Raw genomic sequence first — 13063 nt, 5'->3', positions numbered from 1 at the left:
TCTATTCCGATGTTGTTGTCGTCATTATCTCAAGGGTAATTAGGATTAGATAAGATAATGCCATAGGGAATTTAGCACAGTGCCCAGCACACAGTGAGCACTTAATCATTGGCTCAGGTAATATACTGCATCAGGTTTGCACTCACTGATGTAACATATGTCAGTACATATACTGAGGTGGTTTAGCACAATGGAAGCTTGTTGTTGGTGGACAGCTCTCTTCCAGACAGTCATGTGGAGATCTGGGCCTCTATCTTTTCATGACTATGCCACCACGGGGTGCTTGGGATCCACTCCATCTAAGCAGAAGGGGAAACGGTCAGGTGGATCATTCAAGGGAGGTAGACCAGGCATGGAAGGGGCCCCTAACATTGCCAGTGTCCATTCCATCATACAGAGCTCGGTCGTGTGTCCATACCTGCCTACAAAGACTTTTGGGAGATGTAGTCCAACTCTCTGCCCAGGAAATGAGGGAACAGGTTTTTTTTTTAATGTTCATTTATTTTTGAACAAGAGAGTGCAAGCATGGGAGGGGCAGAGAGAGAAGGAGACAGAGAGTGCAAAGCTGGCTCTGTGCTGACAGCAGACAGCCTGATGAGGCGCTCAAACTCATGAACCTTGAGATCATGACCTGAACCAAAGTTGGAAGCTCCACCGACTGAGCCACCCAGGTGTCCCTGAGGAGGGAATGCTTTTTATTTTTTATTTTTTTTTTCAACGTTTTTTATTTATTTTGGGGACAGAGAGAGACAGAGCATGAACGGGGGAGGGGCAGAGAGAGAGGGAGACACAGAATTGGAAACAGGCTCCAGGCTCTGAGCCATCAGCCCAGAGCCCGACGCGGGGCTCGAACTCACGGACCGCGAGATCGTGACCTGGCTGAAGTCGGACGCTTAACCAACTGCGCCACCCAGGCGCCCCGAGGGAATGCTTTTTAATGACGATCTCTGCCACAAGTGCTTTCGTGGGCACTTGGGACATCGCAGTGAATACAGCACAGCCCCTGCCAACATGGTTCACACTCCAGTTGAGGAAACAAATGAGTAAATAGATTGCTATAGAGCATCACAGTGTTAGGACAGGACAGCACATGATGTTTTAAGAGACAGAGGGAGGGCCTCACAAACTCTTGGGGTGCCATTGAAGCTGAATTGTGCAGGATGGGATTAACCGGGAATACATAGAGGGTACAGCATGTGAAAAGGCCCAGGAAGTAAGAATGACCATGGAAAGTTTAGGGAATCTCCTGTAGATCAGTGGGGCTGCAGTTGAGAATTGAAATGGAAGAGTGAAGGTTAATGAAAGAAGAGAGTGAGGCAGGAGCCAGCAGATTGAGGGCCTTGGATGTCAGTCAGGACACCTGAACACCAAGGAGTCTATTGTGAGTCTTTTTCTGAGTTTTCTTTGAGCCATCCCAAGACTGGACAGCGCAGTGAGCATGGGGGACTGGGGGGGTTTCTCTGCAGACAAGACACAGTGGGAGGAGCCTGACAAGAAGCTCTACAGCATGGAGGCCACATCCTATGCCCTCTTGGCCCTGCTGGTGCTCAAAGAATTTGACTCTGTGCTTCCCGTCGCAAACTGGCTCAAAGAGCAGAGAGAATACGGAGGTATTCTCCACAGATATGGCTCCACCCAGGCAAGTGACCTCATATCCCCCATGCACCTGAATGCCTACTTCCTCTGATTTCCAATGGCCTCTCAGAGAAGATGTTAAGACCAAGAGGGGCCGTCCTTCTGTCCCGAAACCATAGTGGCTGGAATGGATTTGAGAGATCAGGCTTTTTTCATTGTGATCCCACTGGCATATTCTAGACTACACTCTGAAGGTCCAAGCTGTGATCTGAGGCTCCTCATATCCTGACCATGTTCTCAGTTTCACCAGGCTCCCAGTGTTACCTCCTAACTTCCTGTGTGTTCTAGACTATGTTCTCAGTTCGACAAGGCTCCAAGTGTTAGCCCATATCTTCCTGTGTGTTCTAGACCAGTTTCTCAGTCCTACCAGGCTCTCAGTGTTAGTGCACATCTTCCTGTGGGTTGTAGACCAGCTTCTCCAGTCTACCAGTCTCCCAGTATTAGCTCATGGGTTCTAGACCAGGTTCTCAGTTCCAACTGGCTCCAAGTGTTAGCTCATATCTTCCTATGTGTTCAAGATCATGTTGTCAGATCCAGGATGTTCCAGTGTTAGCCCATATCTTCCTGTGGGTTCTAGACCAGGTTCTCAGTTCCAACAGGCTCCTAGGGTTAGCCCATATCTTCCTGTGGCTTCTAGACAAGGATCTCAGTTGTACCTAGCTCCCAGTGTTAATTCGTCTTATTCTGGATTCTAGCCCATGTTCTTGGCTATTCTAGCACATCATCCAATCTCTCCATTTGGAAGGTGGGTTCTAGGACATGGGCTTCCAGCTCCAGTTTGAACCTCTTTCTTTCTGGAAGGCTATCAGTCACATTCTCAGTATCCCTTTTGGATTCTAGATCATATGTTCAGTGTCCCCAGGCTCCAACTTGATTCTTCTGTCACAAACAGATTCTATATACATTCTCAGTGACTCCAAACCCTTGTGTTAGACTCTCCTCTGGATGGGCCTGGACACACTCTCAGTTTCAACTTCAGTCTTATGCCTGCAATTTATGGTGGATTCTAGACTTGTTCTCAGTGTTTCCAGGCTCTTGTCTAAACCCCTGTCCCTTGGAGAATCAAGAACATGTCCTCAGTGTCTAACAACCCCTAATCTTATCCTCACCTTCTCTGGGGCAGGGGTCCTAAGCTATAGTCCCAGTAGCCCCCTCCCTCTGATCTGAGTCTCTTTCTTCCCCAGTGGGTTCTAACCACTTTCTCAGTCTCCTGGCTCACCCTCTTTCTTTCTCATGGGTTCTAGGCCACCTACATGGTGTTCCAAGCCTTGGCCCAATTCCAGAAGGATGTACCTGACCACAAGGATCTGAATCTGGATGTGTCCATCCAACTGCCCAGCCACAGCTCTGTCATCAAGTACAGAATCTTGTGGGAATCTGCTAGCCTCCAGCGGTCAGCAGAGGTACAACTGCCTAGCCAAACGCTTGCCGTCCTCCTCCACAACAACCAGTATTTGCCACAGGCAAGAAATAGAGCATATGACTGTAGCAACCAGGGGAAGGCTTGGTACCAACACCCTCTCTCCTCTCTCCTTTCTCCCTGCAGACCAAGAAAAATGAGGATTTTGTAGTAACAGCTAAAGGGAAAGGACAAGGCACCTTGTCGGTAAGGAACAGGAACACACACCAGCTTGGCCCGCCTTCTCTCAGCCCCTCTGGCCCCGAGGGACGCTCTTCTCAACTCAAGTGGGCTGACACTGCATTGCCCTGTGATCTCACCAGGTGGTGACAACGTACCATGCCAAGCTCAAAAGCAACCACACCTGCAAGAAGTTTGACCTCAGGGTTGATATACGACGAGCTCCTGAAGATGGTAAAAGAGTTAAGACCCTACCTGTTACCCTTCCCCCGCCCTCATTCTAATGTCTGCCTACTTCCTGAGTTGGGACCCAGGGAAACCTCCCTCCCATTTTTCTGTCTGTGTTTCTAGTCAAGAGGCCTCAGGAATCCCTGGACACCATGATCCTTGACATCTGTACCAGGTAAGTGATGGGTCACTGGGGGTCATCTTGGCCATTCCTCTGTCTATAGCAAGATTTCTCCTTTCCATGACCTAATCCTTTCTAAGAGCATATTGCGCATCTGGTATTGTCTGAAGTACCTGCCAGGAGGTGGGTACCCCAGGCAGTCCTCACTTTGCATTGGCAGTCCAACACGAGCGATGGCCCCATAACCTGAAATTATTCAAGCAGTGTCAACAAATCAGTGGGGGAAGTTGCCATTGTTGCATGACCTTTAAAGCGTTTTATCACAGCTTCAGAACTCTCAAACTGCCAGTTAGGAAGGTACAGAGAAATGGAAATTACAGTAACATGAGAATTTGTTTAGCATGCTGTAAACTACAACATTAGAACATGGAGATAACAAGCAATTCTTGTTCTCCTTTGTAAAACACTTACCAAAAGTGCTGTGGGTCTTCCTTCTGTGGTGTCACTTGGGGTAGGGATTGAGCAGGCATCTTTCCTATGACATAGTGAGCTGTCACGCTCCCTGCTAAGTTAGGTCAGCTTCCAACATCCTATCTTTTGAGCGGCCGATGTCACAAGACAGCCGGTCGGTCCCTCCAATGGCAGCAAGGGTGACATTCGCACAGTCTGCTGTTCCTTCTCTAACTCCGTTTCTGTGCTTTCAAATTTTCCCTCCAGTGTCTTCATTTCTCTGCTGCCTTTCATCTTGGCTGGCAGATCCCTCTGCCAGTTGACCAGTTTTGTGAAACGTCATGCGGTTTATCCCTGGGAGATAAGGAAGTACCACAACCACAGGCCTTGCTGTCTGGGCATGAACTGCTCAGTGACCCATCACAGACAGACTTTGAAAGAAATGACGTGATTGGTCACTGACCGTGATGCGTGTCTGTGATTTCCACAATGATTGGTGGACTCGAGATCCAGAGACAAGATTTGTACTCGTACTTTATGCAATTACGACTGCTGTACCCTGGTGCTGGGGGCCTGGCGTTATTGGGCTAGACCATGGTAACATTTTCTCGTCTGCATTTTCTGGACGAATTGAGGCATGGAGAGGTCAAGTGACTCATCAAATGTCATATGGAGCTGGGATTTGAACCCGTGCAAAGGGGCTCCAGAGCCTGAGCTTTTAGTCACCTTGACCATGACACTGCCTTTCCTTTATTCCATTTGGGGAGTGTTTCCCACAATCTAATATCCTTCTGTGCTGCTGTGTGGGAACCAGTAACCCCAGTCTCTGACCAGACCCCCTTGTGCAGACACTGTGCCCCAGGGCTGACCCTACCCTGGGACCCAAGTGCCCTCTCCCTGCCCTATTCAGGTACCTGGGAGACCAGGATGCTACCATGTCGATCCTGGATATATCCATGATGACTGGCTTTTCTCCTGACACTGGTGATCTCCACCAGGTGTGAAGGGCTTGGGCTTGGGGGCTGGCATCAGTGGGCAGGGGTTTGAGGACGATTTCACAAATCTTACCTTTCCCCAGTTGAGCAACGTCATTGGAAGATACCTCTCTTTGTGTGACATGAACAATAAGAACACCCTCACCATCTACCTGGACAAGGTAAGGCTTCCAATGAGGATCTGACATCTACCAGGCAGGCCTCCTTCTGGGCCACACCAGGCTCAGTATAGGAAGTGAGGGGTCTGTGCTGCTGGGTGATGGAGGGAAGGGGCATAAAAAGAAGGTGGACAACCCAGGTCATCTCATCTTTTCTAAGCAGCTTACCTTCTGACCAGTCTCATTTCAACCTCATTTTATACTTGCTTCCTCCAACTTCTCATCGTAGTCCTAAACAACTTTTGAAAGGAGCCACTTGGGTTTAAAAAATAAAGTGCTCAGTGCTAAAAAGCATTCCCCTTGCTCCGCACCCCCTGGGTTTTCTCTCTCCGTGTTTGCTCTCCATCGGACTTTCTGCCACTGCCTTCCTCTCTAACATTGACTTGAGCTTCCTCCTCTCCCCTACTTACATCTTCCCGTTTCCCTATCTTCACATGCCCCCTGCTAACTTCCAAAATTCCCAAAGTCCCCTCACCCCATACTAGTCAGCATAAGTAACACTAGCTGCTGTAATAAGCCTCTCAAGAATATGAGAGTCCGAACACAAGAGTCTTGTGCCTCCCACTCAGGTAAAGTCCAGTTGTGAGGCTAAGGGAAGGGTTTTCTGCTCCACACATTAAGTCAGGGATCTGCTCACATTCCTTCTTGGGGCTCTGCAATCCCTAGGATCTTACAGTTCTCTGCTGGACCCCTCCTCCCTGGAAGAAAAGAGGATTGTGCATGAGCTAGTGGTTGACGTTTTCTTGTACTGGAGTTTTTGTGCACTTAAATTTTTATAGGATTCCAACCTTACAGGGAAATTGCAGAGCAGTAAAACACAGTTCCATATACTCTCTACCCAACTTCATTAAGTGCTAGCCTGTTCCTCCAAGTACACCTGTCTATGCATATCTATTTCTGTTTCTCTCTCTCTCCCTTTCTTTGTCTTTATTTTTTCAGCTTGAATGGGGTATCATTGACATATAAAATTGTGTAAGTTTAAGGTGCATAACATAATGATTTGATGCATGTGTATATTGGGAAATGATCACCACCATAAGTTTACTTAACACATTTATTACTTCACATAGTTTTAATGCATGCGCATGTGTGTTTGTGTGTGTGTGTGTGATGAGAACTTTTAAGATCTACCCTCTCAATAAGTTTTTCTTTTCAGTTTTCTAATGTTTATTTATTTTGAGAGAGACAGAGAACACAAGCAGGGGAGGGGCAGAGAGAAGTAAAGACAGAATCCCAAGAAGGCTCTGTGCTGTCAGAGCAGAGCCCAATGTGGGGCTCAAAGTCACAAACCCATGAGATCATGACCTGACCTGAGATAAAGAGTCAGATATTTAACCGACTATGCCCTCCTGGTGCCATCCCATAACAACTTTTATTTATTTATTTATTTTTTCAACGTTTTTTATTTATTTTTGGGACAGAGAGAGAGCATGAATGGGGGAGGGGCAGAGAGAGAGGGAGACACAGAATCAGAAACAGGCTCCAGGCTCTGAGCCATCAGCCCAGAGCCCGACGCGGGGCTCGAACCCACGGACCGCGAGATCGTGACCTGGCTGATGTCGGACGCTTAACCGATTGCACCACCCAGACGCTTCGAGTTAAATATTTTTTAAACGTTTATTTATTTTTGAGACAGAGAGAGACAGAGCATGAACGGGGGAGGGGCAGAGAGAGAGGGAGACACAGAATCGGAAGCAGGTTCCAGGCTCCGAGCTGTCAGCCCAGAGCCCGACGCGGGGCTCGAACCCACGGACCGCGAGATCGTGACCTGGCTGAAGTCGGACGCTTAACTGACTGCGCCACCCAGACGCCCCAACAACTACTTTTAAATATCACATTCAGTACCATTAACCGTGGATGTTTTCATGGGCAGAGACAGCAGTCTGGTGGCCAGAACTCAATCACATGGCCACACTGAACTAGGAAAGGAAGCTGGCAGGGATAATGTAGCTTCAAGCCTTGGAGAAGTAGAAATGGCTGTGTTGAAGTGCTCATCAGTCTTTTGGTGGAGACTCCTGCTCCCTCACTTTCTCCACCACTGTCTCAACCCCCAGGACCCTATGCTGGGCTCCGTTCCGTGTGGCCCCACTGACCAGCCTCCTCCTCCCCACCCAGATCTCACACGACCTGTCACCCCACTGACCAGCCTCCTCCTTCCCTCCAGATCTCACATGACCAGGAGGACTGTCTGACCTTCAAAGTGCACCAGTACTTCAACGTGGGGCTTATCCAGCCCGGGTCGGTCAAGGTGTACTCCTATTACAACCTGGGTGAGCAGCCCACCTACAGCCTGGGGGCCTGGGGAGCCTGAGGGTCCAAGGGATCCGTGCAAGGCAGGGGCCTGACGGTCCCAGGGTTGGGGACCTGGCCTCTCCAGGTCTGAGGGACTGGAGTTGGCCTCTCCAGGTCTGAGGGACTGGAGTTGGGAATCCCAGCCCCTGGGTCTCTGGGCTGGAGGCCCTCTGACACCTCCCTGCCACTCTGCCCACAGATGAGAATTGCATCCGGTTCTACCACCCAGACAAAAAAGATGGATTGCAGAGCAAGCACTGTCACACAGACGTGTGCCGATGTGGTGAGGGTGGACACAAAATTGCCAGGAAGTGTTGGCCCCACACCCAGTGGACACCCACACGGACCAGGGGCGGGGGGCCCTGGACAACACGTGTGATGTAACCATGTCCCCCACTCATCCACCACACAGAGAACTGCTTCATGCACCCGGCGGATGAAAAGATCACCCTGGACGACCGTCTGGACAAGGCCTGTGAACCAGGAGTAGACTACGGTGAGTGGGCACGTGCACGTGGGTGCCTGGGTGAGCGACACTGTGTGGCCATGGCTGTGTGTGTGACCGGCTGTGAGTGCCCCTGGCTGCATATGGCTATACGTCAGCCTGTGGTTGCAGCCGATGTGTGTGTGTGTGTAAATGTGTTATGAGGGGCCATGAGTGCACGGGGAGCCATGCTAATGTGTCGGCCGGGTGTGCAGCCAGTGTGAGAGCGGATATGGTCGTCTGCCCGTTGTGTGTGTGACATTGTAGTCGTGCCAAGCCATGGAGATGAGAGACAGTGCTTGTGGGGGATAGTGGATGGGTGTTATGCATAGGACTCCACTGTGGTGAGTGTAATTGTGCACATGGCCGTGTGTGGCTGTGTGACGTGGTGGTTGTGGGAAGACATGTGGCAGGTGTGTTACTGGGGGGCAGGGACTGTTGCACGTGTGGCTGTGACCCTGCACGTGTCTGCTTGGGGACGCCATATGCCCAGGTGCGCCTGCAGCTGAGGGTCCCCGCAGCCCCCCCTGCCCGTGACCCCACCGTTCTTCCCCTCCTCCCCCATCAGTGTACAAGACCAGGCTTCTCAAGAAGGAGCTGTCAGAAGACTTTGATGATTACGTAATGGTCGTCGAGCAGATCATCAAATCAGGTCAGCCCTGGAGTCTGTGTTCTGTCTTTCCACTTCCTTCTTGCTGGTTCCCTGCCCTCCCCGACTCAGCGTCCCTGTCCGTCCCTTCCAGGCTCTGATAAGGTGCAGGTTGGACAGGAGCGCAGGTTCATCAGCCACATCAAGTGCAGAGAAGCCCTGAAGCTGCAGGAGGGGAAACACTACCTCATGTGGGGCATGTCCGCCGACCTGTGGGGAGAGAAACCCAAGTGAGTGTCAGCCCTGTGCATGCCCCACCCCCCACAGTGGGTCGCCCCTTCCCATGCTTTCCCTGCCCTGATCCTGACCTGCCATCCTCCCCCCAGCATCAGCTACATCATCAGGAAGGACACCTGGGTGGAGCTGTGGCCAGAGTCTGATGAATGCCAGGATGAGGAGAATGAGAAGCTGTGTCAAGACCTGGCCAACTTCGCTGAGAACATGGTTGTCTTTGGCTGTCCCAACTGACCCCTGCCCCCAGTCCCCACAATAAAGCTTCACTGAGAGTTCATGTGTCTCCCAAAGTCAGAAGGTCTCGGAGAGGGAGGAAGAGGCAGCTGTGATCCCCTGCTTCCTCCCCTGCAACTCCTTCCTCCCTGTGGATCACCTGCACGTTTGCTTCCTCCCCCGGGGAGCCCGTGCCCACATGCACCTGCACTGCACCTGCACGTAGTCTGAAGTGAGCCTGCGTTTGCGCCAAGTGCTCACCTACTTGCTTTCTTTCCACCTGCGTCGTGACCTGTGTGTCCTCTGCCTGTTTTTCAGGGTCCTCACCAGTATCTTCCCCTACATCCTTCTCTCATCCACTGTGTGGGTACCAGTATCCTCACCTGCTTTACCCCAGCCCTCATCAGCATCATTACACATAAGGGCTCCACAGTCCTCTGCCTCCTCACCTTCATCCCCACCTGGATCCTCCCCCTCCTCATCTTCATCCCCACCTGGATCCTTCCCTTCCTCACTTTCCTCCCACCTGGATTCTCTGCCTCCTCACCTTCCTCCCACCTGGACCCTCTGCCTCCTCACCTTCCTTCCACCTGGATCCTCTGCCTCCTCACCGTCCTCCCACCTGGATCTTCCCCCTCCTCACCTTCTTCCCACCTCGTCCTCCACCTCCTCACCTTCATCCCCACCTGGATCCTGTCTCCTCACCTGCCTCCCCACATGGACCCTCCGCCTCCTCACTTTCCTCCCACCTGGATCCTCTGCCTCCTCACCTTTCTCCCCACCTGTACTCACCTTCTCCCCACTTGCCCCTCATCTGCAGCTCGCTTACAACTCCATTCACTACTTTGTGTGCATTCTACATGGCTTTGCCCAGGAGGTGATGATACAAGGCAGAACAGGCGAGTTTCCACTGTCGATCAGTGAGCCAGGGAGGGGAAGGCATGAGTCAGCAATCAAAGGCTGAAGGGGGGGTTGGTTCAGGGGGTATTGTGGTCGCAGCATCACCTGAGCTGCATGGGAGGCAGCAGCCAGAGGCAAATGGTTTCACTGTCTGCTGATCGGAACTGGGCCCCTGGATGCCTCTTCTGATTAATAACACCACTAGTAAGTCTTGGTCTATAGAGGGTGGGATCCAGTTCCTGACTCTAGATGAGGTCATCATGGGAAAATCCCTGAGCCTGGCAGTCACCCCTTCTCAGCCCATTTCCCCTAAGACCCCAGGTCCTGTGATCCCCACCTCCCCATTCCCTGAATATAGGGGAAATAGATTCACAGCACCCCTGCTCCTTCCAGCATCTCAGGCACCTCTGTCAATGGGAGACTCAAAAATTCCCACCACTCACTAGGTGTCCCAGCCTCACTAGGTGACCTCTGACCAGACGCCTGCCCACCCGCCTTTATGTCCTTCTTGTCATGTTTTTCATGCCAATTTCTCCCTTTCTTCTGCCCTGGGATTAATTTCCTTCCTTTTGTTTTTAATACATTGATATTTTTTTGTTTGAGCACCTGTGGTTCCAGACTGTGACAACACTGACATGATCTTTGAAACTCACATTCTAAAGATAGCGTGGAGTTGATGTGTCCCATCAGTATTGGACTTGCTGAACCTGATAGTCACATGAGCCAATTCTTCAAAATAAATTGTGTGTGTGTGTGTGTGTGTGTATGCACGTGTGCACACAGATCATTGATAGATAGATAGATACATGCATACATACATACATACATACATAGATAATACATATAAATAGTTAAATGATAGAGATAGAGATAGATAGATGATAGATAGTAGGCAATAGATGAATGGATGTATGGTTAGTTGGTGAAGGGATGAATAAATATATAAATGGATGAATAGGTGGATGGATGGATGGATGGATGGATGGAAGGATGAACAGATGGATGGATTTATGGTTGGGCAGGTAGATGGATGGATGCATGGATGATCAGACAAATGGATGGATGAATGGATGGATGGATGGGTGGGTGGATTGCAAAATGGGTGGTTGCATGGATGGATGGATAAATGGACGGATGGACAGATGAATGGATGGATGGATGGGTGGATTTATGGATAGATGGTCAGATGGATGGATGGATGGATGGATGAATGGATGGATGGGTGGATGGATGGATGGACAGATAGAGATATTACTGGTTCTTTCTCTGGAGAGCCCTGACTAATGCAGATGGTCAGGGAAGACAGGGATATCTCCTGTGAGGAGAGAATTCTTGAGTCAAGACAGAGATGACAAGGAGGAGCCAGGCATGGAGGATCTGGAAAAGAACATTCCAGATGAAGGAAACAGTATGTACAAAGTCCTCAAGATGCCTGAGGCCAAGTGAGCACAGGGTATGGACTTCAAGATAGTGAAGATCACTTTGTGTCTACTCTAAGCTCAGGGGAAGGCCAAGCTTTTTCTATAAAGGGCCAGATAGTAAATATCTTAAGGTTTGAGGGCCAAGATAAAATCAAGGAGATCATGAAGGTACTTGTAAAACAAGAGAGGAAACTTGTGTCCCGCCATGCTGTCTTCACATGAGATGGGCCATCCCAGATGGGGGGCATCCTCTATGCCCAGCAGCCAGAGCTGTTCTCTCCATGATAAGTGATTCACCCAAGGAGGAGCAGTTTGGAGATCCAGAAAGGTGGAAGCAGTAGGAGGTGACCCCAAGGTCTGTTTCTCTCTGATCCAGTGATACCCAGATCCCAGCCAACCTTTCCATCCCAAGGTCTACTTTCTCTCCTGGATGAGCTTGTCAAAGGCAAGGCAACTCGCTGAGCCATCAACCCCCAGGATGAGATTCATTCACTCAGTGCTCTGTAGTTACCAACACAGGATTCTCCAACATGTAGGTGGCGGCCAGTATGACCAGCACAGGGCATGGACGTGGTGAGATGCTGGCTGTGAGTCAGGGAGGTGGGCACTGGGAGCAGAGTGGGGAACAGGCAGAGAGGGAAGCCCCTGGTGGGTATCTGCAGCTCACTAAAGTGAGCCGCTCCCGTACACACAGAGGGGGATGGCCGGATTTGGGCCACGAGGCGTAATGTGCTAGCCCTTGAGGGCTCCGTGGGAAGCCACTGCAATATTTTAAGCAGGGAAGACATGAAGGCTGACTTATGTGTTTGGAAAGCTGATGGTAGCAATTCCAATCCTAGCTATCTGCCCAAAGACTTGGAAGCTGGTACCCAGACAAATACACGTGCGAGCATGCTCATAGCAGCACTTTGCCCAGTAGCCCAAAGGTGGAAACGACTGAAGCATCCCTCAGCGCGTGAATGGGCAAGCAAACTGGGATGTGTCCATACACTAGAACACTCCTCAGCCCTAACAAGGAAGGACCTGGCTGAGACTTGAAAACATTATACTCAGTGAAGGAAGGCAGACACAAAAGACCACAAGTTGTGTATTTCCACTTTTATGAAATACCTGAACTATTCAGGACAGGTAACTCCATAGAGCAGGAAAGCTGACTAGTGGTTCGCAGGGGCTGAGAGGCCTGGGGAATGGGGACTGCTTTATGGGTATGGGCTTACCTTTCGAGGTGCTGAAAACATCTGGGGACCAGAGTTGTCCAACTGTGGAAATGCCCTAAATACCGCTGAACTGCTCACTTTAAAATGGTTGCTTTTATGTTATGTGAATTTCACCTCTAAAATAAAAGAAAATAGTAAATTAAATGAAACCATATAAATTAAAGGAAACAAATACACAAGTTCACACTTGTAGAGGGCAGAGAATGAATTATGAGGTGGCAAGAGGCAGAGAGAACGTCCAGCTGGAAACCACTGCAAGAATCAGGCCAGAAATGACAGATGCCCTAGTGTGTTAGTGCAGTCTGGCGGCTGTAACAAGATGCCCTACACCGGGCGCCTCAAATGGCAGACATGCATCTCTCAGGGTTCCGGAGGCTGGAAGTCTGAGACACAGGTGCCAGCTTGGCCGGGCTCTGGTGAGGGCTCTGTTCCTGGCTTGTAGACGGTGGCCCTCTCACCGGGTCCTCAAATGTCTTCAAATGGCAGA

General features: G+C 50.3%; 1 protein-coding gene across 1 annotated transcript in view; it reads left to right on the top strand.

The window, feature by feature from the left end:
• LOC122486799 (complement C3-like) overlaps positions 1 to 9100 on the top strand; it is a 46562-nt gene extending 37462 nt beyond the window's left edge. Inside the window, exons 29-41 of the mRNA XM_043586374.1 lie at positions 1467 to 1639; positions 2880 to 3038; positions 3182 to 3241; positions 3358 to 3448; positions 3566 to 3617; positions 4924 to 5011; positions 5092 to 5169; positions 7331 to 7436; positions 7658 to 7741; positions 7871 to 7954; positions 8511 to 8594; positions 8686 to 8821; positions 8918 to 9100. Of these exons, the coding sequence (XP_043442309.1) occupies positions 1467 to 1639; positions 2880 to 3038; positions 3182 to 3241; positions 3358 to 3448; positions 3566 to 3617; positions 4924 to 5011; positions 5092 to 5169; positions 7331 to 7436; positions 7658 to 7741; positions 7871 to 7954; positions 8511 to 8594; positions 8686 to 8821; positions 8918 to 9059 (1337 nt within the window). The 3' untranslated portion in view covers positions 9060 to 9100. The remainder of the gene's footprint in view (positions 1 to 1466; positions 1640 to 2879; positions 3039 to 3181; positions 3242 to 3357; positions 3449 to 3565; positions 3618 to 4923; positions 5012 to 5091; positions 5170 to 7330; positions 7437 to 7657; positions 7742 to 7870; positions 7955 to 8510; positions 8595 to 8685; positions 8822 to 8917) is intronic.
• Positions 9101 to 13063: the final 3963 nt, after the last annotated feature.

The sequence above is a fragment of the Prionailurus bengalensis genome, chromosome A2 (assembly GCF_016509475.1).
Source record: "Prionailurus bengalensis isolate Pbe53 chromosome A2, Fcat_Pben_1.1_paternal_pri, whole genome shotgun sequence".
Lineage (NCBI taxonomy): Eukaryota > Metazoa > Chordata > Mammalia > Carnivora > Felidae > Prionailurus > Prionailurus bengalensis.
This window is presented reverse-complemented; position numbering and strand designations above follow the sequence as displayed.